The 27,287-nt window shown below is 45.6% G+C and overlaps 1 protein-coding gene across 12 annotated transcripts in view; it reads right to left on the reverse strand.

The window, feature by feature from the left end:
* Positions 1-27,287, reverse strand: part of APLP2 (amyloid beta precursor like protein 2) — a 684,051-nt gene that overhangs the window by 79,970 nt on the left and 576,794 nt on the right. For 6 of the 12 annotated variants that reach the window (XM_078681960.1, XM_078681959.1, XM_078681953.1 and 3 more), the window contains one exon: positions 11,183-11,218. The exons of the other annotated variants lie outside the window; for them this stretch is intronic. In XM_078681960.1, the coding sequence (XP_078538086.1) occupies positions 11,183-11,218 (36 nt within the window). The remainder of the gene's footprint in view (positions 1-11,182; positions 11,219-27,287) is intronic. 12 annotated transcript variants of the gene reach the window in all.

Raw genomic sequence — 27,287 nt, forward strand, 5'->3', positions numbered from 1 at the left:
AGTCTCCCGCCTCACCGCTCAGTCTCCCGCCTCACCGCTCAGTCTCCCGCCTCACCGCTCAGTCTCCCGCCTCACCGCTCAGTCTCCCGCCCTACTGCATATTCTTCCACCTTACCACTAACTTTCCTACCATACAGCTCATTCTCCCACCCTGGCGCTCATTATCCCTACTGCTCATTCTCCCGCCCACCAGTCATTCTCCCTACCCCTGTTTCTTCTACCCTCTCAATCTTCCACCCTCCCGCTCATTCTCCCACCCTCCCGCTCATCTTCCTACCCTACTGCTCATTCTCCAACTTGACTGCTCATTCACCCACCCAACCGCTCATTCTCCCACCCTATTGCTCATTCTCCCTCACTACTGCTCATTCTCCCTCACTACCGCTCATTCTCCCACTCTACCGCTCATTCTCCCACTCTACCGCTCATTCTCCCATACTACCGCTCATTCTCCCACACTACTGCGCATTCTCCCAGCCTCCTGCGCATTCTTCCTACCGCTTATTCTCTCACCCTCATTGTCCTACCCTCATTCTCCCTAAGGCTCATTCACCTACCCTATTGTTAATTTTCCCACCCTACCACTCATTCACCCTACCCTTCATTCTCCCAACCTATTGCTCATTCTCCCACCATACTGCTCATTCTAACACCCTATCGCTCATTCTCCCTACTGCTCATTCACCCTACGGCTTATTCTCCCACCCTACCGCTCATTCTCCCACTCTACCGCTCATTCTCCCACCCTACCGCTCATTCTCCCACCCTACTGCTCATTCTCCCACACTACCGCTCATTCATCGACACTACAGCTCATTCATCGACACTACAGCTCATTCTTCCACCCGAGAGCGCATTCTCCAAACCTACCATTTGAAAAATATATATTTTTGGCACGTTGATATTAAGTGATTTTACTTTTTTAATTCAGTTTTTAAGACAACTGTATACAGGAGCTACCGCAAAGGTCCGGTATGGTATTGAGGGTGAGTGCACCACCTCATTTAAAGTCGAACGAGGCGTTAGGCAGGGGTGCGTATTGGCACCACTCCTGGTCTCCTTATACACGAATGCCTGGAGTTGGTGTCAAACACAAGGGACCCTCCATCAGTGAATTTCCGCCCTATCGCTTCCCTCCTATACGTGGACGACGCGGTCCTCATGTCCTGCACTCAAATAGGACTACAAAGGGCCCTTTCTTTTCATACAAGTGTTATGGACAGCCTTAGCCTAAAATTAAATGCCAAAAAGAGTTTTGTGATGTCATGTCGTTGGAGTAGAAATAAGACCAGAAGTTTCCAGGCGGGGGAAAACAAGGTGGAAACTATCCCTGCATTTAGTTATCTGGGAGTGCTCTTGATAGATCTGGTTCTTGGGCTCCAGCAGTAAAGGCTAGGTTCCTACTCTTCATGAAGTCCATCGCAGCACTTTTTAATTTTTCTAAAAAACTAGGAAAAAGGCCACCAGAAATTTTATTAAAAATATACCAAGCAAGGTGCGTGAGCATAGCGATCTACGGGGCAGGAATCTGGGGTTATCAAGATTGCAACATAATCCAACGCATTGAAAACACCTTTTTGAGATCCCTTTTATGTGTTCCTAATAGTGCCCCTGTTTTCAACTGTCATTCAGAATTGGGGGTTGTGTACATTACCGATTTGATCAAGGTACAGCCAGTATTGCTATGGCACAGAATTTGGACCACAGAGAACGCAAGATTAAATAGAGAAATAATCAGGGATTCTATGAGATTAGATAAGGTTTGCAAAAACCTATGGTTGAAATATGATAGAAGTTTTATGCAGGACATCGGTCATCCAGAGTATTACACCAAGCCCGATTGTATGAACCTTATAAAACGCAAAGATTTTAAAAATATGGCTATGTCCCATCTAGAAGAAAACAGATTAGCATCAGAGTTGAATAAACCTACGGTGATTAGCCACCAATAGACCCGTACGACCGTATCTATTCAATCCTATTTGCTTTGTGTTCAGGGTGGACATGACAGACATCTTTTGACCAGATTTAGGTTTGGGACCTTTCATCATCTAATCACATACCCAATTGTAAATGACTGGTCAAGAGAACTGTGCCAATGCCCCTGCGATTATTTATCTAGACAAAGCACTATGCATGTGGTTTTATTCTGTAAGTTGTATAATAAGGAAAGGAGAAGATGGTTAATACCTCTATTACAGCAGGGCAGATGGAGACAGTGTCGCCCGGCTTTTAAACATTTACAGATGCTTGAAAATTACTACTGTATTGGGTCTATGGTGGGCTTCCTAAAGAATGTTTTGAGGACAAGGAAAGCTGTTAACAACTGAACTGTGGGAGATATGTTCTGGAACGCTTACCTAAAGGAAGAACGAAATTCATCCAACTCCTAGTTTAACTCATCTAGAAGTTTTTATAACGATGGCTGTCCATAAATGAGTATTTTTATGAAATGAGTATTTTTATGCTATGTATGATGATGTATTGTTGGATTATGTGTACGCTTTTCTGATTTAATTTTTCAAAATCGAATAAAGATAATTTTGATTGATTGATTTTACTGAAGCACGGAACGTTGAACCGATGCTGAGACTAGAACCTAGGTGTCCCGACTTCTAGAGTCAGCAACTCTGACAAGAAGACTCCTCTTTCTTTCCCATATGGCTTGCTCCCCTTAGCCCAGACATCGTTCTTATGGCAGTGTAAAGCGCTATACAAAAAACAACGTTCTCTTGAAATGCCAATCCCTGCAACATCAGACAGTCATGGACTGCACTTCACCGTCGCCCGAGTCCAGAGTGTCCCTGAGGTGCAAGGAAGTCAGTCCCGAGCTGCACTGACGCAGAAAAGGTAAATAAAAAATGCTTTCTCAACAGCTTCCCCAAAGCCCAGGACACTTCCCCAATCCCCCAACTCAGCCCCGCCACCTTGGTTTCTAATGTAGCGCTAATTCGACTCTAAAGTATTGGGCTGTGTTACATGAGCACCAGTCACTTTACAGGACACACACATTCATTGTTTTAAAAAAAAACTTTTGGGCACGTTGATATTAAGTGATTTTAATGAAGCACGGAACTTTGAACCGACGCTGAGACTAGAACCTAGGTGACCCGACTTCTAAACTCCACTTTCATTCCTGTATGGCTTGTTCCCCTTAGCACGGTCAGCGTTCTTATGGCGGTGTAAAGCGCTATACAAACAAGCATTTAAAATGCAATAGGTCTTGCCTTTTATTAAGTTAAAACCATTTGCTTTGCTATTAAAATTCCATTAGCAAAGCAAATGGCTTTAACTTAATCAAAGGCGAGACCTACTGCATTTTCAATGCTTGGTCGTTGTTGTTGGTCGGCGTCCAGGTACCACCATTTCGGTGTACTTCTGTGACGTCGACGGGTTTCCTCCGGAAGCTCCCACCTTTGGTCGCCATCTTCGGATTCTCTTTTTTTTTTTTTCACTCTCTCCACCTACTGTCATCTTCCTTGGCGGAGGAGGGTGGGTTAGCTATTGAATCCAGAAAATTCTTCAAGCAGCAAAACTACACTGACTGGTGAGAAACTATTCGTTTTGCAGCGTGAATCTTTTCTGGATTCACATGCTGTGCATAGACTTTGTAGCGGTTTGCTAGTCTTGTGGTGGCTGGGTGGGGGATGAACTTTGGTTAGTGAATAGATCTTCTAAGACCTTTTTGTCCTACTTGTGCTTCCCTGCTCATTTGAATGTCAACACAGTAATGTTTTGTGAATGTGTGCACTGAAGACCATGTTGCAGCCATGCAGATGTATTGAATTGGAGTGTTAGCTAGAAATGCAATAGTTGCTCCTTTCTTTCTTGTGGAATGTGCCCTTGGGCACCTTGTAAGGTTTGTCCTGCTTGCCTGTGGCATAATAGTATGGCGGGCGTTATCCATCTTGCAATAGTGTTTTTGATTACTGGCCTTTCCATAAAACTGTTTGCAAAGGATACAAATAACTTTTGTTTTCCTGTATTCCTTAGTTCTTTCAATGTAGTACATGACAGCTCTTCTTGCGTCAAGTGCGTGCAAAGGTTTTTCCACTTGGTTTTGTAGCTACGTAGGGATGTTATTGCCACTAAAAAGCAGTCTTAAGCGTGAGCATTTGTGGCATTGCTTTGTGTAGTGGTTCGAACTGTACTTTCATCATCTGTGCGAGATCTATGTTCAGTTTCCAGGTTGGTGCAGGCACTGATTTTTGGAAGCGCAATTATTTTTGCCCCCTCTAGGAACCTTTTGACTACATGTGAAGTGAAGAAACGTTTACCGATTTCGCCTCTTGTATACGCTACAATTGCTGCTAAGTGCACATTTAGTGATGTGTAGCAAAATTTACCATGTAGTAAATGTGTCAAGTACTTTGGCACAGTCATTCATTTGTAATCTTCTTCGAAAGGTGCTTTTTAAGGCACCATTGTGTACATCTTTTCCATTTAGCTGTATAACATTTTCTTGTTGTTGGTTTCCTAGCTTCTCTTAGAACAGCCATTGTACTTTCTGGTAGTTTGAGAGGTGCGAATTCTTAGTCCTCAGGAGCCATGCCGCCAGGTCTAAGCTCTCTGGGTGAAGTAATTTCCCGTTTTGCATTGTTAGCAAATTCTTCTTTTTTGGAAGTTTGTGCCTTGTTCCTTGAGACATCCTTATTATTTCTGAGAACCAAGTTTGTCTGGCCCACTGTGGAGCGATGAGAATCATTGTCATTTTGCTGATCTTGCATCTGCTGATCACCTTGTTCAGTAACGGTATTGGGGAAAAAGCGTAAGCAAATATCCCTGACCAGTCTATCCATAGTGCATTCCCTAGGGACTGTCTGAAGGGTCACCTGGATGCGAAGTTTCGGCATTTTGCATCGTTGGGTGTTGCAAATAGGTCTATTTGTGGTGTCCCCCATTTCCTGAAAATATTTTGCAGCTCTGTCTGATTTAGTTCCCACTCGTGGGATGATGTTGTTTGCCTGCTCAATCGGTCTGCTTCTATATTGTCTTTTCCTGGTAGGTGTATTGCTATTATCTCTTTTGCCCTTGGGATTGCCCATCTCCAAATCACTTGAGCTAGCGTTGAGTGTGTTGCAAACTTAGTCCCTCCTTGTTTATGTAAAACATTGTTGTTGTTTTTTTCTGTTTGTATCAACACCCCTTTCCCGTATAGCTCTTTCTGAAAGGCTTGTAAGGCTAAGAATACTGTTTTTAGCTCTAAGATATTGATGTGCTTAACTGCATTCTGCTGTGTCCACAATCCCCTGACTTTGAGGTTGTTCACATATGCTTCCCATCCTATTAGGGACACATCTGTTGTTATGTTCACTTTTGGAGTTGGTGGTGTGAAAAGTCTCCCCTGTGCTATGTTTGTTTTGTTCCGCCATGCCATCTCCTGATGAACGGTCTGTGTGACAACCACTAGATTCTCCCAACTACCTGTTGCCTGTGGCCATTGTGTCAGGAGCCATTCCTGAAATGATCTAATGTGTAGACGAATATTGGGAAATAAATGAATGCATAAGGCCATCATTCCTAGTAATTTCCCCACTGTCCTCACGGTCAGATGATGCCTCTTCTGGTATAGAGGAGTCTCATTCAATAAGGCTGATCTCCTCTTTTCGCTTGGGAATGCTTTCCCTAACAAAGTATTTATGTCTGCACCTAAGAACACCTTTAGGAGTTCTGGCTCTGGTGAAGATTTCTCCCAATGTATGAAGAACCCCAGTTAAACTAGTGTCTCTATCACCTGTTGTAAATGCTGTTTGCATAGACTGTAACCAGTCATCCACGTAGGGGTAAACATGAATCCCATTTCCTTCTGAGATGTGCTGCCACCGTGCCAAGGCACTTTGTAAACACTCTTGGTGCAGATGTTAGATCGAAAGCCAGTATTTTGAATTGGTAGTATATTTGGTGCAGATGTTAGACCAAAAGCCAGTACTTTGAATTGGTAGTATCTTTTGTTCACCACAAATCTTAACAGCCTCTTGTGTCTTTTGTTCATCGTTATGTGTAAGTATGCATCCTTTAAGTATATTGTGGCCATGCAATCCCCTTCGTGCAATTGAGGTAGCACCTCTTGAAGTGTAGTCTATTTTAACCTTTGTGTCTTTATAAATTTGTTTCGAAACCTTAAATCTAATATTGGTCGTAATGTTCTGTCTACTTTTGGAATTAGGAAGTAGGTTGACTATACCCCGTTCTTTTCTTTGTGTGGTACGTTCTCTATTGCATGTTTTCCCTGAAGTTCCTGCACCTCTGACTAGGTGAGATAATTCTGCTTTTGAATGTATCTTTTGCTGTAGTCTCCTGTTTAGAGGTTGTTTTGTTAGCTCTATACAGTAACCATACTGTATTCTGCTTAAAATCCATTTGTCTGTGGTTATTTCCTTCCATTTTTGCAGGGAAAATCTACTGGAGTGGTATGTTGGAGGAACTGTAAACTGACAGGTTTTTGTACATGTTGTTTCCTGTGAGCACCCTCATTGCTGTTCTTCATGAGTGTAGCTTTTTTTTTAGTGCAGTCACTTACTAGAAGTTTGTTGTCCACCTCTTTGTAGCTGTCCTCTACCATGGGGACACCCTCGTAAGGATTGCCTTCCTTGTTGGTATTGCCAGCTCTGCTGCGGAACCTGGCTTGCCCCTTGGTACGTTTGCTGGTAACTTTGATGTGAGGTAGCAGGTTGGTGTGTACCTGTCCATGCTGGTCTCCTTGATGGTGTGCCTCTACGCATGTCTCTGAATTGTAGAGCACCCATGGATCTAGCCGTCTCATTGTCCTTTTTTAATTGATTGAGTTTTTCATTAACCACACTTCCAAACAGTTGTACCCCATTGAATGGTGAGTTAATGACGTTACTTTGCACTTCAGGCTTGAAACCTTATAATCTCAGCCATGCGTGCCTTCTTTCTGTGATACCAATCATCATTTGTCAGCTTGATGTTTCTGCAGCAGCTAGGGCTGATTTTAAACATGTATTTGCAATGTTTTTACCCTCTTCTACCAGGTGGCTAGCTCTTCTTTGGAATTGTTCAGGTAGATTCTTCAACAATTCTCCTACCTCCTGCCAATGCTGATAAGCATGTCTGTTTAGCAATGCATTAGAATTAGCTATGCACCATTGACTCCGTGCACTTCTTTTTACCTTCCTCACTACAAGGTCCATACTCTTGCTTTCTTTGTCAGAGTGGTCCCGCTGTTGTTGGTACATTTGCTCTGTTCCTTTCTGTGGAAGTAATAATAGAGTCAGCTGATACAGATCCTCTGATGTATATAGGGTCTTCAGAGGAGTGCTTATATTTCTTTTCTGCTCTTGGTGTGATAGCCTTGTATGTTGCGGGCTCCTTGAATGCCTCTTTTCCCTGGTCCAGTACACTTGGCAGCATTGGAAGGAATTGATTTCTTGATTGTGTTGGCATCAAAGTCTCTAATACAAAACATGATTGCGGTTTTTCTTCCTCCAGCTGAACTCCATAAGTTTCTGCTGCTTTTTAATCACCTGGTTAAACATGCCAATGTCATCTGGTATTGATGGCCTCGAATGATATGTTTCCCCAGCCTCCTCAAGTGATTCGGCGTCGAGATCTTGCCATTGGAGGTCCAGATTTTCCTAGATCGCAGATGCGGCATATGTTTGTCATCTTCAACGTCTTCTCCGAAGAAGAATGCTTCTTCCTTTTCTTCTTCAATCGACTCGGATGTTGTCAGAGGTAGTAGTTCCTCAACGACCTTTTCGCTTTTAGTACCGGTAGTTTTCGGTGGTATCTTGAATTGCTTCAAGCTTTCGTTGAAGTCTTTTTTACGTTATAAAATGTTAGCCATTTCGGCTTTGAGCCTCTTCCTTTTCTTCTCCATCTCGGCCACGTGTGTTTCGGCGTCAAGACTTTCGGCTTTTCGTTTTGCCTTTCTCTCAACCTCAACGTCTTCGGGGTGAAGACGGAGCACACTTTACAGTCCTCGCTTCGATGATCCAGTAATAGGCAAAGGTTGCAGACCCGATGCTGATCCTTCTGAGCGTACTTGTGGTGACAGTTCTTGCAAAACTTGAACGGTGTGTTGTCCATTACCAAAAACAGGGAGCCTCCTGCATGCGCATTTTCCGATCGTCGTTGAGGAGTTGGTTTTTCGTCGATCTCCGGTCATTTTGGATTGAGATTGTAATTCGAAATGTTCTACCGGTGTTTTTCTTGAATTTTTTCATTATTTTTGTTGATTCTTCTCTCCAAACTTGGGAGCTCCTTCCGTATTGATCCAGACCAAACGGCAGAAAAAAAGAATCTGAAAATGGCAACCAAAGGTGGGAGCTTCTGAGGGAAGTCAGTCGATGTCGCAGAAGGACACTAAATGGTGGTACGTCGACGCCCACCAACAACAACAAAAAAAGGGAAAGCAATACTACATTTCTGGACCCAACCACTAGATGGTGGAAAAATGCACGGCATGTGAATCCAGAAAAGATTCACGCTGCAAAACAATGGTTTGGCGGGGGCGATGGCAGACGTCAGAGATCAACTTTGAATTAACTAGCAGGAAAAATCTCAGATCTGAAGCATAGGGGAAGTAAATTCGTACGTTGTGATTATTTGTAAACAGCCTGCCACCTGATTGTGGTTGAAGGAAAGTAAGGTATAACGGCAGCCAAATTGCTTTGCCTTTATGCTTTGGCCAATTTGAAGTATCGTCTGCAGCTTTCAGTTTGCTCTTTAATGTTTTACATACTTTTCGCTGGAAGGGTGCACATCCTCCCTCGGAGGGGCATAATAACAAAACCAGAGAAGCACAAAAATCTGTGCCTGCAGTAAGTTTTATCTGGCCATTTCAGTGCTAGTATGAGGGTTCATATGCATGAACACATACTTATGCCTCTCTAGCAAGGCTGGGTGCAAAAAGACAATAGTTGCTTACACCCAGAGATGCTAGAGGTAAGGGTAGCGAGCTTGGAGTTAAGGTACCGGAGAAAATGCTGCGATTTTCACGCTATGGCAACTGTGGTGCTTTGACAGACCACACAGCATATAAAACTGCTAGGAATGACCAAGTTACCAATGTTATGATCAAAGATGGCCGCCACTTCTTTAAGCACAGGAACACAAGCAGATCTTCACAGTAGCAGAGGATTTCAAATGAAACATACGTTTTCAAAATCATGCTAAAGAAAATGAGTGGCAACTTGCTCCTTAAAAGTTAGCGGAGAAGTGTGGCTCACTGGTTAGAAGCGGCAGACCCTGAAGCAGAGATCGGCCCGGAACCAGGGTTCAATTCCCGATGCGGCAGGGTCTTGGGTCAATGTCTGCGGACTCGATAATTCTCGCCGAGGTGCCTACGCTAACCATGGGTTCCACTCTGCAACTCTGGGCAATAGCTTTAATCTCCACTACGGCCCCATCAATGCCGGGGATGCCTGGCTTCACATTGGAGGTGCCCAGGAGGGACCATCTCACAGGGAAAGCCAGGACGGGTTCCCCAGCGGTATACAGCGCCAGGACACTCCGAGATGGGGTAACAGTGCGCTTTACAAGTATACTTACCATACCATCTCCCTACTTTGAACTAGTAACATCCAGCTTAATTTTCAGTCTTCCGACATCCAATGTAAAAGCAAGACAACATAAACATTAATAAAAATCTTCACACCTTCAGCCTTGCTACACATGGCAAACTAATGCAAGACAACCGCTGAGTGACTGAACTCACCAACTTCAGAAATCCTGCTCCCAGTGGGGGACATATGAAGTGCTCAACTTCTCCTTGCACGTTACAGGAGAGGTTTTATGTCAAATTGCAGCACGGGCCGGTGCCTTAAAGGAACCGGCCAATCACAAATTACATTGTCTCATGGAGACATTCAGGCAGGAACGAGTATTAGTGCAACAAATATAAATGTCACATCACCTAGCGCACAACATCTTTATAGAAACGAGCCAAATGATGGAATGCTAAGTAAGAGTCAATTGGTTCTTGGCTAGGCGTCCAATCTGCAGACTGAAGAGCATACAGGGTTCAGTCAATGGGCTCCTACCCAAATCTGCCCACTGCTGGCTCCATCAGCACGGCAGTCAAGCACTGTGGTTAAGGGTCACTGCCCCCGTCTGGTCCAAACCACAATGATGCAGCCAATGCATCTTATTATGGACCTGAAGCATTTCCTGCTAGTCCAGTACTAAGAGCAACAACATGTTTTGCAATGTCTCAGTCCAGTCATAAAGCAAACTATTTAAATCTATAGGTTCTGAGGTGTGTAATGAGGAAAAACCTACTATAACAACAAATAATGCATAAAATGGTTAGTTCGCCCAGTAATAAACTGCACCACACAGAAGACTCCTATATATTAGCTTCTATTGCTCTCTCTTATATATCCACATCTAAGCCAATTGATCAAACCAGAATCTGTTTATCAGCTGTTACAATACTGCGGTGCAAATGCATTTAAAACTATTAGTGGAGGAGACCAATAAGGAGCTCTGAAAGCAACACAATCCTAAAAGTATCGCTGGTTACAGCCGGAGAAGCTCCCCTGCGCTGCCATACCAACACACATGAATGGTAAACTAGCCTCCATATTTCCACCCAGGTGAAATAAAATACAACTCAGCATGCCTAAAACTTTGTATTGAGCTGGGCCACACCTAGCTTCCTGAAAAGTATTGAGGATTCCTTCCATTCAGGGCTTCATATGTAACATAGAATATGTTTACATTGAAAGGTTCAATATAGTGAGCCCTTAAAAATAAAAAACTGGTCTGCTCTCTCTCGAGCTAAAATACTTTGGCACTGTTATTTCTACTGCAGACTCCAATAAGTTACCTAAGCACCCCAGGTGTCTAGAAATAAAACTAACCCACTAAGGGACCTCATGCTTGAGCTATAAGCTTATGGTTGTTACATTAATTTACACAATCACTTCTTTAGTGATGTTCCTTTATCTACAGCAGCATGTTCAACAGTAGACACCTGCCATTGCATATAAAGGAAAAAAAGCATCCTCTTGACGGGGCCAGAGCCTTAGATGTGAATTGGATAGAGACACTTTGAGCAGAACACATGCCACAAGTTAAACAAGAATAACATAGCAGCATGAAGCCATCGCCTGAGAGCTACAATGAAGCCAGCATGAAACTAAAACAAAGCTACTCAACAGTGGGATGGGTGGACATGATGGAACAGGTCACAATGCAGCGTTATCAAACCAACCTTTTCTCACAGGAAGGTGTAAATCCGGCTGCGTGTCTAGGAGGTTGGGGGGGAAATAAAACAAAAAGCAGAGAAGGAAATTATATTAAATGTAAGACTTCTAACTAGGGCCCTCTAAAAACACCATGTCAAAGGTCCAAATAATAGTTTTACGTGTAGATCAATGCAAGTTGTACTCAAACACCTGTTGCTGTCCCTCTATATTTACCCGGGTGCTCCAGCACAAATCAGGGTGGGCTGTACGCATTTCAAGGGACTTGAGAAGCATGCTTGTTATGGTTGTGAATATGCTTGAGCAAAACCTACACACGCTAGCTAACTTAGGCACTAATGAGTTGCGAGAGGTGAGAAGGAAGATTTTGGCAGAGGAACGAGAAAGTTCTTATTTTCTCAGAAGGTTCTAAAAAGCTGATACTAAAAGGAAAATCAAAGCAGTTCTCATTTGAACATGGTAACATGCAAGCAGGATTTATAAATGTTTTTGGGTACACAGCGTTGGGTTGGTAGTAACAAGGTAATATCAGATTTTAAAAATCAATCCCTACAATTAACTGCTATTAGCAGTCAACAAAGATGATCATTCTTCCAAAGCTACAGTAGGTCAACCCTCAATATAGAGCTTTTAAGAAGGAAAATGCTACTTACCAAGCAGGCATCTGTTCGTTGCGTGTAGTGCTGTACATTCCTGCCATCTAATGTTGGGCTACGAAGTTTGAAACATGCTTTTCTTCAAAGAAGTCTATTAAGTCAAAAGGTACATGGTGACTCCTATTTATACTGGCATTGTGCATGACCACAGATTCCATGTTAGATTGTTTTTAGCCCAGCAAGGGTGGGAGCTGTAGGGGGAAGTGTTTTGGGTTGGTGGAAGTCCCATTGCTGGAACCTCCTTGGCTCTTCCTCTACTGTTGTTCAACATATACCCACCGTTTGTGTAGCCACTAGGGGTATAAGGGTGGTAGGGTTGCTGTTGCTACCCCTGGTAAGAGCCTGTGTTTGGGGATGTGTTGTTAGAACCTCTACAGTATTGCTGCCTTTGAAACTTTGGCTATTTGCCAGAAGAGTCCCCCTGGTTTTAGCCCTATCAGTATCCTTTTACTTTTTTTCTAACATGTGGTCGACCTGTGGCCAGAACAGGTTTTCTCCATCAAAGGGGATATTAAGTAGGTGTTAATATACCTCAGGTTTATACCCCAAGATTCGGAGACATGCATGTCACCGAATGAGGATAGTTATATTGAACAATCATGCTATCCTCAGTCAGCAGTGCCTGCTGCATCGAGGGTGCAACGTCAACATATAAATGCGTTTGAAATTGTTTTGCTTTCTGTTACTAGTTCCTGGCTCTCGCTGTCGATATTTGGACAGCTGCATTAAGTCTCAATGGGCTCTACTGCATTGTGCTGGTAGACCGACAGATTTGGCAATATGCAAGTAGTTATCGGTCCCAGTGGCAACCTCTTGCCTGCAGCGTCCAACTTCTTACTCTCCTTATGGGCTGTCCGAACATCTCCTGAGAGATTGCATGCTCACGTGAAGAGTGGACGACTAAGGAGTCCGGTTATACATGTCCCCTGATTATGGTGGATCAGATGGTGAGGCTGTGCACATATATTCCTCCCTTAGTGTTACTAAACTTGCTTTAACAGTTCCCTTAAAGAGCTCTGTAGGTGGTTTTAACCTGCCCTTAAGCATGGGTAGGAATTGAACAGTATGTTCTGTCTTAGAGAGGATCTCAACTAAAACGTCACTCTCCTCCTGGAGGAATGCCCTCTTTGTGGTATTTGGCAGCCTATATTGTTACCTCATGGAAGGGAGCTGTATCATCTAGGTGTGGGGGTTTTTGAAGGATAGATACAAGTCCAGGTCAGAATATCACCGGGGGGGGGGGGGGGGGGGGGTCAATACTGTAGTCTTCCCAGGAGTGTGCCCCCTTCCCTGGTTTTTCAGAAGTGTGGTATAGCTCACCCTGGTGTAGTGGCTGTACGATTTAGCCGAGGACTGAGGTGAACACAGAGGTGTCATTTTTTGGGCAGTGTGGCTGAAGGGGGAGCTGAAGAGACAAAGTGGATAGGGCTTGTGCCCTAGTCTTTCCACTTCTTTTTGTACTTTAGAGCTGGTCCTGGTGCTAAGGCCAAGTCTTCCTCGAAGTTTGGTTTCTGACATGGTGAGGTGTTGAACACTTTGGGCAGTGATTTGGTCATCAATATCCCAGTCTGTGGATAATTATATGTAGAGTTTTTGGTGTTTGCCACCCGTGATTGCAGGGCGGGATCCAGCTCTGTGGGCTTTTCTTGAGGTCAACCTGTGCCAGAGACATGTGGTGCCTCAGAGGGCTGGCTCGACTTTGAGGCGCTAATGGTTCAAGTCCTTATGGGTGGTGCTTCATTTCACCTTGAAGGGCTTTGGAGGGTTTGGTGTCAAAGTGCGTGTTATACTCACACCCTAGGGCGTTGCCTTTCTGTGTGGTTCTGTTACCTTGACTTCAAGCTGAGATTCTTCTTCCTCGTAGTCTGAACTAGAAGAGAAGGCTGCCGAAGGCAACGGTTGGTGGGCTGGAATGTCAGAGGGTCCGTCTCCCTCAATGTCTTTGGCGCAGGGGATCCTTGTCGGGGGTGTCTTCCGCAGAGTGTCTGTACATCAGATCATATCATCTGTCCTTATTGTGACAAAGAGTCTTTTTAGTCCTGAACACCAAGCAGGCCTCACACTTGTGTTGTTATGTTGTGGTGACAAACACAAATTATACACCTAGTGGTGGTCGGCCCAGGGGTATTTTGTGTTACAGCAGCGGTAATGCTGAAACGGGGACCCTTCAATCACTAGCTATGCATTCACAAGGAAAATAGAATGTCCAGGATGAGGAGAGACTTGGGGACTCAAGGCATACACTGTTTTATACTGTAATTGGTGTCCAAAAAAAGACCAGGGAACGTGGAGAAAGCATCAAAGGGTGCCTCGATCCTGGAACTCCAGTCGTCATGCCTGAACCATTTGACGGAAATAAAAACATCTAACATGGATCTGGTGCTCAAGCACAAAGCCAGCATAAGGAGAAGTCACCATATGCCTCGAAACTCGAAAGGTTTCTTCAAAGAAAAAGAACATTTAAACATCTGAGCTCAACGCTACATGGCAGGAGCATGGAGAGCATGTGTATCTACAGCAGCACATGCTAGGAACATCTACTTTCAGATTGTTTTTTTAATAACAGTCAATTTTTAACCTTGAATGTGAGGATTCCCCAGTTTGGTATTCTAACTCTGCTCTTTTCAAAGCATGCCTCGCAGATCTAACCTACTTCTAGAAACATGAAGCACTAAATATGTGGTACCTTAGACTTAAATCAAAAAGTTATTATTCTTAAAAAGGTCAGACTTTCAGATAAGAAAGTGAGCCATAAAAATCCAACCAAGAATGTATTCTTCTCCCTGTCACCTTTGGGAAAAGACCAGGAAATGCTAGAATGCTGGCCTTATGTTCTCAGTTTTGCAATACAGGGCCCAAGGAAAGCACAGACCCCAAAAAAGAGCAAGAAGAAAAGATAACATACAAACTACAGTTCTCAAACCGCTCCATTCATCCAACCAACCTAGAGAGTAGCATCAGGACTATCCTTCCATTGCATTTGAAGAAGTAACTTTTGACAATTGGTAATTTAATCTCTCCTCTTCTTACTCACAACCTCAAACACTATTCAATATTGTGCAGAGCAGGAAAGGCCATGGCTTATCAAGCACAACTTGCCTGCAAAAGCCAAATTAATGCCGATTTCTAGCTATCTTATATATTGAAAAAAGATGCACCTAGGGCTTAAACCCATAGTCGGAGCAGTGACTTTTGCCAAAGACCGTGAAAGTGAGGAGAAAATACTCCAAGAGATGAGAGCAGGGCTATACTAAGGGAATCCTAAGTCTGCCAATAAGGGCGATATTCAAAACTACTTTTGAGGATGGCCTCGTTTCATTCGATATCAGTTTATATTTTATGGATAGCCTAAAAATCTGGCATAGATGTAGGCGTCCGGGACCTAAAATGGGCACCTCTAGGCTGCATCACAATGCTGCATGCAATATTGCAACGTTTGTTTTAAGTGGCTCTTTAGAACAAGTCTCGTTCTACCCTTTCTATTCCACTGTCCATGGAATAGGAAACACATTCACAATTTTATTAAAGTGAAATGCTTTCAAGATGGGTCATTGTACAACTGTTGGTAATGGCTGAAAAGCACAGGAGAGTATCTCTAACTGGAAGCTAGGGGTACACCCACAGGAAGGGGAGAAAAAGAGGCAGGAAACAAACAGCTGTAAACGCACTCATATTCTAGATAGTGTAAAAGGCCTCCTGTAAATATCCAACATCTAAAATACAGCCCATAATCCTCCAGAGCAGGAAGATAAAAGAGAACCCTTCTGTATACGAAAGCAGCAGAAAATTAAACCACGTTGTAGGAAAGGACACCTTTTTGACATGGCCACCACCATTTTTTGCCTGGCATTTGATGCAACTTTGACTGAAGTGCACTGGGTTCCTGCTAACCAGATCCCCAGTGCCAGTGTTGTTTCCCAAAAACAAGATAACTGTGCAATTGTTACACAATTGGCAGGACTTTTAGCACCCCTGTAAGTTCCTAATTAATGGTACCCCTGGTACCTAGAGCATTGGAGCTAAAGAGAGTCCCTAATGGCTGCAGCATGTAATGTGCCACCCTAGGGTCCCACCACTAAATTCAAGTAGACTGCCATTGCAGGCCGCATGAAATGGTGCAGACAAACGTAAAAACAACATTGCACACACCCTGTGGGCCTTGCTACCGGACATTGCATGAAATATCTGCAAATCACCCCTACAGCAGGCCTTGAGGCTCTAAGGCAGGCTGCATTATATTACATATGCGGTCATTTCTTCATAAGCAGCTATGCCCTTGAGCTGTTCAATTACTAGATAGTACAAGTGAACAGGGAAGCCATCGTAAGTGTATGCACTGGGCTCTGGTCATTACATGTCCCCCAAGGACATGAAAGCTTCACTGAAACCCATCGTAATTGGCATAATATACCTTGTCTTAATAAATTACTACTGATGCTAGCAGAAGATTTATTAAGACATGCACCCATGGAGCACCTTATACGGTGCCCCCTTGAAACCCTACCAGCCTGTAGTGTGCTCGTTGACCAGTGTAGTCCAGCCTGCCACCACAGACAGGTTTCTGAATCCTGTGCAATTGACAGCCAACACTCTCAGATGGCTGAAACAATGCCTGCTATGGCTGGAGGGGTTGTCACCTCCTCCAAGCAGAATGGCTAGTAATCAGCATATCAAGGCAGGAGGCTTCAAAGACCTCTGCTGCCTTTGATATGAGACTCAGACTATCCCCCAGACAGGGAAAAGGCCACCCATGCTCAGGGTCCCTTTGGTACCAGGACTGGCGGAAAAATAAGCTAGCCAGGAGGCGTGTTCACTATCAGAGAAGTTACACCCCTTAAGGTGGGCCACCTGAAGCGAATTTGTAAAGTAGAACTCCACCATCTTGGTTGTTGGTGAAATTTGATTCACTGGGTCAGGGTTGTGTCCATTCCCAACAGGAAGTGGTCATATAGGGGGTTTAGGCACCCTAAAGGTAAGTAGTCCATTGGCTACTTCCTTCTACTCTCCTTAACACCCCTAAAATGAGTATTTAGGTGGCACTCCTGACACCAGGAACTCATTTGATGGATACAAGATGAAGACGACAAAGAAGAGCAAAGAAAGCAAGAACTGAGGACCAGCTGTAAACTTTTTGGTGCCAAACACTGCCTGCCTGCACCTGTCCCAAAAATTGAGACAGCACATCCTGCTGCTGTGCTTCTGCCAAGAACCCAGGTAGGCTGCCAGCACTTTGCAAATTGCTAGCAATGTCCCTTGAAGTAGAGGAGCTACTCCTCTGCAGCTTGCAGTCACTAAACATCAAAGTCTGGTTAACGCCTCTGCCGCGGTTAAGTTCTACCGACGCAGCAGCCACCCAGGAAGAGGTAGTCGTGCTCCAGTAGGTCAGATCCGTGTCTTCACCAAGTGAGAAGACGCCAGTAGCGACCAAAGCCACACAGCACCAATGCCCTGGGTACCGGACCCTTTGCAGCAACCAAAGCCTGTTTGAGTACAGTCCAGACTCCAGGGACTTGAAGACCAACGGTCTTGTTTTGTCCCCTCAACTGGCAGGACTGACAAACATGAGCACCCATGACACACGAGCCCAGCCGACCTAACCACCCTGCACCCGAGTGCCCCAACCAGAGTTCCCGAGAACTGACTGTGCTTCCTTGCTCCCAGGGCCCTATTGAACTGAGCCCCCCTTTGTGAGCTCCCAGACTTATGCCCAAGTCCCCCTTTGCAGTCGGTTTCTAGTTGCCCCTCCTCTCCTTTGGTGTAGCGAGCAAGCTGCCAACCCGACCAGCACCTCTACATCTAGGCGCTCCAGGGCAGGAAAAGACGAACTGTTGGCAGTTCTTTGGACCTTGGCCCCCCCAAACACCTTAACTCCTGAAGAGGATCCCCGGAAACGTTTTGCAAGTAACTGTATTCAGTATTGAATATGCTACTTACCAGTATGCATCTGTTCTTGGCATGTAGGGCTGCTAACATTCATATCTATTGCATAGATCGCCGCCTAGTGTTGGGTCCGGATGATTGCACATTGTTGTCCTGGAAGAGTCTTCGAAGTATCACGAGATAGGTGGCTCCTCCCCTGGACTACAGTGCGCATGGGCATCGACTCCATCCCCAGATTGTTTTTAGCCATTGTGGCAGAGATGGAGTGAAATAGTGTAAAGGATGTCCATGCTAATGATGAATGCAAGAGAGTATCTGCAGCCGCTACGGGCACCGGGGAGGAGGGCGGGCGATATGAATGTTAGCAGCCCTACATGCCAAGAACAGATGCATACTGGTAAGTAGCATATTCGGTTCGAGGCATGTGGGCTGCTAAATTCATATCTATTGCATAGAATACATAGCAGTCCCTCCATTAAGGGCGGTTGCCCGTGCCAGTTGCAGAAGCTTGAAAAAGTGTCTTGAGAACAGCCTGTCCTACAGCTGCTTGCTGTTTGGAATGCACATCGACACAGTAATGTTTGGTAAATGTGTGTGATGTAGACCATGTGGCTGCTCTACAAATGTCTTCCAAAGGAATGTTCCCCAGGAAAGCCATGGAGGCCCCCAACTTGCGTGTGGAGTGCGCCCTTGGGGGTATTGTTAAAGTACGCTTAGCTTTTTGATAACAGATTTGAATGCACTTAACAATCCATCTGGCTATTCCTGCTTTGGAAATGGGGTTGCCTTTGTGCTGTGCTGAGAAGGCAACAAAAAGTTGTTGTGTGTTCCTAAAGTGTTGTGTTCTGTCAATGTAGACAATCAAAATTTGTATAGGACTGGCGGCACTCGTGGTGAGAACTGTTCATCAATGTGAAAAATATAGACTGAGGTTAGACTTTTAGGGTGCCAGGAAATAGTCCCTTCCGGCCGGTAAGGACTGTTGATTATGAAAAAAAGGAAGGGAGTGCAAGGACTGCTTGCACTGTTTCCGAAAGGCACTCCGATGGGAGATAGGACTCCTGAATTATAATTTCATCGCAAAAATTCATGCAATTCAAACAAGCGTAGTCAATGGTAATCTTTTTTGAAGATTCATTTAATTGATGGGTCACATATTATATCCTCATAGTGACTTTTTCATGAAACAATGCTCCAAATGTATTTTATATTGACATCAATTGATCAATGCATCATCCCTATGCATTTCGGGCGGGGCCCTTCATCAGGGGATAGCAAAAGATCTGTAAATAAATGAATTGGTATCAGGAAGGGAACTCGCGACCACGAGATGAGTATTACGATTAACCAAGTGCAGATAAAATTATACGTGCATTATCCACACTACAGAAGGGTTGAAAAAGTAAAAAGGTGTAAGGTTGGCCCAGTGTGAGGTGAGGACAGTAACAGACCGTGTGGATCAAGAGACTTGATGCTTGTCAGCCCAAGGGTCTCAACGATAGAATTGAATATAGTTGTTTCCTATAATTTGTTGTTGTCCCAATGTACATACAGTTGTTCCATATTTCTTTCTGAACGTACTTGTCTCCATTTCACCCCTTTGTTTCTCATTCCACGTCCTATCACCCGATGTCGTACACTCCTTTTCCTCACTTTCTTTCTTTGTATTTACTTAATTTCCACCTTTCCCATATGGCCATCACCTTTCTTTCATAGTCCAGGTTGCACCTGTTCATTACCCTTTCGGTCACTTTTTTTTAATTTTGGCTTTCCGGTTATTTTTTCCTCTACCTTTGATTTTTTATACTTTTTAACCTACTTTTTCTATTCCATTATGACTTTTTTTCAAGCTCTCTTACCCTAATTGCTTCTATCATCTATTCATTTCCACATTTGTTACCGTTCTTACAGTGATTGTACACCACGATTGACCATTCCATGATGGCCGCCACCATCGATTCCGAGTGTTTGTTTGTTGTGTTTTTTCAATACTCATAATATTTTATCACTGTGTGTAACCGTCTTCTACGTTGTATGAAATTAGGCCGCGGCCAACATTAGATCATGACTGGTTTAGTTGCGCTTCGGATATATGGGCATGCCGATCACGCTACTAACATTTGCGATAGTCCTTTGTTTACCTTCACTATCACGGTCGTTTATTTACTTCCGCATTCACCGCATTGCACACTAACCGTCGGCTACCCTGCGCGTCGCGTGTCGCTTCAGAGAAGATTTGGTAAGCCCTCATTTGCACGATCATCACTTTTTAGACCACTTTTTTTTGCCGTGCACATCGTTAAAGCATTTTTGAAGCGTTAATTGGGTTTGGCTTTTCCGGTTTACTTGAGGTCTATTTTTAAGTCCAGTATTCACGTAATGGGCGTTTTTGGTTTACCGTCCACACCATTGCCATGGCTGTTACTGTCCTCACCTCACACTGGGCCAACCTTACACCTTTTTACTTTTTCAACCCTTCTGTAGTGTGGATAATGCACGTATAATTTTATCTGCACTTGGTTAATCGTAATACTCATCTCGTGGTCGCGAGTTCCCTTCCTGATACCAATTCATTTATTTACAGATCTTTTGCTATCCCCTGATGAAGGGCCCCGCCCGAAATGCATAGGGATGATGCATTGATCAATTGATGTCAATATAAAATACATTTGGAGCATTGTTTCATGAAAAAGTCACTATGAGGATATAATATGTGACCCATCAATTAAATGAATCTTCAAAAAAGATTACCATTGACTACGCTAGTTTGAATTGCATGAATTTTTGCGATGAAATTATAATTCAGGAGTCCTATCTCCCATCGGAGTGCCTTTCGGAAACAGTGCAAGCAGTCCTTGCACTCCCTTCCTTTTTTTCTGTCAATGTAGTACATCAACGCCCTCCTAACGTCCAATGTATGAAGCATTCTTTCCGCTACTGTTTGTGGGTTTTGGAAGAATGCGGGCAGGTCAATAGTTTGGTTGATATGAAACTGTGACACCACCTTAGGAAGGAATTTGGGGTTAGTGCGGAGCACTACCCTGCTGGAATGTATTTGGATGAATGGCTCTTGGATTGTGAGTGCTTGCAGCTCACTAACACGTCTGAGCGATGTAATAGCAATGAGAAAAGCCACTTTCCATGTCAGAAATGGAATTTCGCAGGAGTGCAGTGGCTCGAAAGGTGGGCCCATCAGCCTAGTGAGGACCACATTGAGGTTCCACACTGGAGCCGGTGGTGTTCTTGGAGGAATGACTCGCTTCAGTCCCTCTAGGAAGGCTTTAATGGCAGGCACCCTGAAAACAGAGAGATGCTGCCTATTCTGGAGATAAGCCGCTATGGCGGATAAATGTATCCGAATGGAAGCGTACGCTAGATTGCATTTGTAAAGATGTAACAAATAGCAGATGATGTTAGGAATGGATGCATCTAGCGGGTTGATATCGTGGTCTGTACAGTAAATGACAAACCGCTTCCATTTTGCTGCATAGCAAGCTCTGGTAGTGGGCTTTCTTGCCTCCCGGATGATGTCCATGCATTCAGGAGGCAGGTTGAGGTAGCCAAACTCTAAGACCTCAGGAGCCAGATCGCCAGATTCAGCTGGTGCGGATCTGGGTGCTGAATGTCGCCATGGTTCTGCGTCAAGAGCCTGGATGTGAGATGCAGCCTTTGATGCGGTACCACGGACAGTTCTAGAAACGTGGTGTACCATGGTTGGCGTGCCCATGTTGGAGCAACCAGGATGAGAGTCATCGAGTGTTGCTTTAGCTTTCTTGCCACCAGCGGAATGAGAGGCGCAGGGGGAAAAGCGTACGCAAATTTGCCTGACCAGTTCATCCATATCGCATTCCCTTGCGATTCCGGGTGAGGGAACCTGGCGGCAAAGCTTTGGCATTTTGCGTTTTCCCTTGTGGCAAACAGGTTTATCTCTGGATGACCCCACTGCTGGAAGTACGGGTGGAGTACTGATGGATGTATCTCCCACTCGTGCATTTGATGGCTGTATCTGCTGAGCAGATCCGCCATCTGATTGTCCTTGCCCGGGAGGTGTTCCGCCATGAGGAAAATGTTCCTCTGAATGGCCCACTTCCACATGCTCTGAGCCAGATGAGACAGCTGTGGCGAGTGAGTACCTCCCTGCTTCTGGATGTAGTACATGGCTGTCATGTTGTCCGTCCGGATCAACACGACTTTGTTGCACAGATGTACTTTGAAGGACTTGAGCGCCATGAAGATTGCCATCAATTCCAGGTAGTTGATGTGCAACTTCTGTTGCTGGGTGGACCACAGTCCCTGCACAGTGTAGTGGAGCACATGAGCTCCCCACCCTTGGAGAGATGCGTCCGTGGTTAGGATAATCTGTGGCACTGGCTCTTGGAACGGTCGTCCCTTGCAGAGGTTGTGTGGATTCCACCAATGCAGAGAGTTGTATGCCCGACAGGTCACCAACACTAGGTCTGTCAGTTGTCCCTGAGCTTGTGTCCACTGATTTGCCAAGCATTCTTGGAGCGGACGCATGTGCAACCTCGCGTGCGGGACTATGAAGATGCAGGAGGCCATCATGCCTATCAACTGCATGAACACTCTCGCTGGTAGGGAGTGCTGTGGTCTGAACCTGTGGATCAGCGAATGAATGTTGTCGATCCTGACTGGGTTTGGCTGAGCCATAGCGGTCAGGGTGTTTATTGTCGCGCCCAGATACTGCCGCACATGGTTTGGTTGAAGGTGCGACTTTGGGTAGTTTAGCGAGAACCCCAGACTGTGAAGGAGGTGAATAGTGTGGGACATGTCCGCGGCGCACTGTCGTTCCGACTTTGCTTGAACAAGCCAGTTGTCTAGGTACGGGTAGACATGTATGTTCTGCCTCCTGAGGTGCGCCGCCACCGTCGCCAGACACTTTGTAAACACTCTGGGGGCAGTAGTCACCCCGAAGGGTAGGACTTTGAACTGATAGTGCCTGTTTTGAATGGTGAACCTGAGGTATTTTCTGTGGGATGGGTGGAGTGGGATGTGGAAATAAGCATCCTTGAGGTCCAAGGTTGCTAGGAAGTCCCCTTGGTTTAGCAGGGGAAGAATTTGTTGAAGTGTCAGCATGTGAAAGTGTTCTGACAGTATATACATGTTGAGGGGGCGTAGATCCAGAATGGGTCTGAGGGATCCGTCCTTTTTTGGGATGAGGAAGTACAGGGAATAGACTCCTGTTCCTTCCTCCTCCACTGGTACGAGCTCGATTGCGCCTTTTTGCAGCATCACCAGAACTTCCTGCTGCAATAAGTGCAAGTGCTCTGCCGACATAGGACGGTGTTTTGGGGGAATGTTGGGAGGAGTGGATGTTAACTCCAAACAATAACCGTACTGGATAAGTTTTCTCACCCACCTGTCTGTGGTGATGGACGTCCAGACTGGCAGGAACTGCTGGAGTCTCCCCCCGACAGGTGTTGGATGGTCGGGGGGCAGTGACAGAGAGTCACTGTTTGTTGGTGGCAGAGGAACGGGAGTTGTTGTTCCCTCTGCCTCTGCCCTTGGCACTGTTACCTCTGTAACCCCCTCTACCCTGCTTGGGGTACGAGGATTGTGCACCACCCTTTGTGAATTGTATTTGTTGACCCAAGTGTCCTCTGGTAACACCACGTGCTCCTGAGCGACGAAAAGTGCTTCCCCTGAATTGTTGAGACTGAAGCGCCCCCATGGACTTAGCAGTCTCATTGTCCTTTTTAATCTTTTCAAGGGTGGTGTCAACATCTGGACCAAACAGTCTGTCAGGATTGACGGGCTGGTTGAGTATTGTTGTTTGAATGTCAGGTTTAAATCCAGATATGCGAAGCCAAGCTTGTCGCCTTAACATGACGCTAGTGTTAATTCCCCTAGCCGCTGTATCAGCCACATCAAGTGCACACTTTATTGCAGCATTTGAGATGAGCTTTCCCTCTTGTATGAGCATTTCGGCTGCTTCCTTAAACTCATTAGGTAGGTGTTGAAGGAGCTGTTCTAGGGTGTCATAATGCGCCCTATCGTATCGTGCCAATAGTGCCTGTGTGTTCGCTATACGCCAGATATTGGCAGCCTGCGCAGCCACCCTTTTGCCGGATGCCTCAAGCACTTTCGACTCCTTGTCTGGGGGAGGAGCTTCACCCGTTGTTTGGGAGTTTGCCCTTTTGCGGGCATTGGCGACCACCAACGAATCCAGAGGCAACTGTCCCCGAATATATGCAGGGTCCCCAGGTGCCGGCCTGTATTTTTTCTCGATACGTGGGTTCACCACTCTCGCCCTGGTAGGTTCTTTAAAGATCTCTGGGGCATGTTTAAGGACACCTTTGAGCATAGGAAGTATTTTAACTGTTCTTTCTGAGACAGAGAAAGTGTCAAACAAAAAATCTTCCTCCACCGGGTCAGCATGCATGTCCACATCATGATTTGCTGCTGCCCGCTCTATCAAAGCATTAAATGCTGCCGAATCCTCTGTTGGTGACGTACGTGCCCCAAAACCTTGTGGATCTTGTACCACCCGATGTCCACCTTGGTCCCCAGTGTCGTCATATGAGTCCTGTTGAACATCAGGGTCATTGTCAACTGGGAAATTGTATTGGTCATCTTGGTCATCATCCTCTCCTCCTGATTGGTTGGGGGAAGGTGATGGGCTCCTTCTTGGTGGTGGCAGAATAGGTTCAACAAGGGCAGGAATGTCCTGTGCCGGCCTTTTCTTTTTCAGTGGAATAACATAGGATTCCAGTGGTTGGGAAGTGATTTTTCTTTTGTAGAGGGTCAATTTCCCCGTTTGGGCATCGATGTAATGCTCAGATTGTTCTTCTGAGGCTTGATGTCGATCCAAGCGGCTCTTTTGCGTCGAAGGATCCGACGTGTCAGCGATGTTCGGCACCGATCTGGGCGCAAATGCCTTCGGTGCCACCTTATGTGGCAGAGTGTAGAGAAGCTTGGTCGAGGTCTTCGGAGGTGTGTCCACCGATTTCGGAGCCGACGGCGTGGAAGCCGTTGATGACAGTCTTCTCCCGAATACGCTTGAGGGAGTCGGTGACCTGCTTTGTGAAGGAAGCAGAGGGTTTTGTAACCGACGGCCGATGTTCGGTAGCATCGGAGTCCCTCGGTGTCGACGATATTTCCGCCGACGAATCTTCGGCTCTAACGGGTCGCGACTCCGTTGTAGGCTTTGGCGCCGACGCCGTAGCTGCAGATCCGGCATCCTTGTGCCGATGCGAAGTGCCTCCGGCCTTCGGGTCGTGGCTTTTAGTCGACTTTGGTTCGACTGTGCGTTTACTTGTAGGCGCCGTAGTAGCGTCCGAAGGCGTGTCAACAGTCTTAGATGTCCGCGCCGGAGCAACCGTGGTCGACACTTGATGGACGGCCTTCTTAGAGGATGGTTCCTTGGGCACCTTTTGTGGCGCTGTCGACTCGACAGCCTTCTTCGACTTTGGTGGACCGGAGGGCGACGGAGTCGATGAAGGAGCAGGCTTCAATAGTTTTTGTTGTACGTCGGCCATTTTAGGTGTTGTCGAATCCGATGGTTTCGGTTTCGTTTTTGGCTGGACGTCGGCCATCTTTGGCGCTGTCGAATCCGAAGGTTTTGGTTTCGGTTTCGATACGTGAAATGGCGGCTCCGCTTGAGTGTCCGTGGCCGGGCCAGAAGGCGGGGCCGGGGATAGCGGTGCAGGGTCGTGGGTAAGGCCGAGTGGCGATCCCGTGACCTGAGCCTGAGTCATGTAGCTTTCGGGGCATAGCTCTTCCTCTGAGCTATCTTCCGCGGCCCCATAAACTTCTTCGTCGTCCCCTACCTCCTCGACGTATTCAAGGTCTTGGCCCTGTCCTTCGACGTGTTCTTCGGGATCGGCCTGGACCTCCGTCGACGGTGGTGAAATCTGGAGATGATGGCTACCGCCGTCTTCTGCGGGGTCGTCGAATATGTTGTCGGGTGCCGGTGCCGCTCGCTGTGCCTCGAGGCGCGCCGCGCGCCGATGCTTGAGTGTCTTCTTTGACCTGAACTTAGAGCAGGCCATACAGTTTTCTTCATTGTGGTCCGGTGAGAGGCATTTATTACAGACCGGATGCACGTCGATATGTGGATATTTGGATCCACAGACGGGGCAGAACTTGAACGGGATCCGCTCCATGTTAAGTTCGTCGGGGTCTTGCTGCGACGAGAGGGCCTCGATGTCCGAAGAGTTACTCGACTCCGCAGAATTCCGGCTCAGAGAGTCGGACGATGCTCGAGACCGTACGCAAACAATACCGACGCAGGTAACGAAGGCCTTTTGGCCTTAAGAACAAAGGTTTTTCGGTTCCGACACGGAGACGTCGAAACCACATCCGAACCCAATGGCGGAAAAAAACAATCTGGGGATGGAGTCGATGCCCATGCGCACTGTAGTCCAGGGGAGGAGCCACCTATCTCGTGATACTTCGAAGACTCTTCCAGGACAACAATGTGCAATCATCCGGACCCAACACTAGGCGGCGATCTATGCAATAGATATGAATTTAGCAGCCCACATGCCTCGAACATGCTTTTTTTCCCATGGGAAAGTATTAGTGGGTAATGACGCATTCATGTGAACATTTTCCTTGCCTGTAAAAATCAATATCTCGAAAAGTACTTACTTGATTACGAAGTTCCTGGTGTTGAAATTTATAAAAACAAATACGTGTTCGTTTCGTAAATTGATCTCTGATTTATTCTTGAGTGTGTGTCTCATTTATTGCCTCTGTGAGTACAACAAATGCTTAGCACTACCCTCTAATGAGCCTAAACTGCTTGCCCTCACTACCACAAAAGAGAGTATTTGGGTATGTTACTTGTGCTTCTGTAAACCAATATGGATCGCCTGGAGTCTTTGTACAGTATACCTCATTTTGGTTCACAAATAGGGAGCCAGCTTTCTACATTAGTGGTTCAGTGGTGGGATACACGACTTTGCATATTCTGATACCACTTGGTTAGTAGGTGACTCCACAAAGTAAATCCACAATTGAATATATATCTCGTTGCTACTCCAAGCTCTCCTCCTGGAAAATTGAGTGTGGACCCAGAAGATATGCACATTTTTCGTTTATTGCCACCAGATTAGTCCGCCATGACGCATTTCGGCCAATTGACGGCCTTGATCACATGACATAGCTTAGACAGTGTTACCTCTTTTTAAAGTGCTAGTGCAAACAACTTCACCATGGACATAGAAAACATATTGCATCTTGGCAGTCGCATCGCGGGCTCGTGTTGTGGCACTGGCGGGAAACCCCGAGGCAATAAATATATACATATTTTATTTTTTTCTGTATTTCTAATTTGAACTGTCAGGGCTTAGTTAAGTCCCTCAGTCCTACTGTATTAGAAATTTAAAAAGTATTCTAGGCAGCTAGACCTTAAAACTTGTTAATTTTTTTTTTGCATTTTCTAATAAGGTTCCAACTATTTAAAAACATGTTTGGCACAGTGGGTACTAGCCAGGAGCTCAACCGGTCTCCCAATAAATACATTAAATTAGTGCAACTTAAAAACATCTGTAAAGCTTGTGATACAGCCATGGGACCTAAACCCAATGAAGGACGTCTCTAGGAGGTGCTTGCC

This window comes from Lissotriton helveticus, chromosome 3_1 (assembly GCF_964261635.1).
Source record: "Lissotriton helveticus chromosome 3_1, aLisHel1.1, whole genome shotgun sequence".
In the NCBI taxonomy this organism is placed as follows: Eukaryota; Metazoa; Chordata; class Amphibia; order Caudata; family Salamandridae; genus Lissotriton; species Lissotriton helveticus.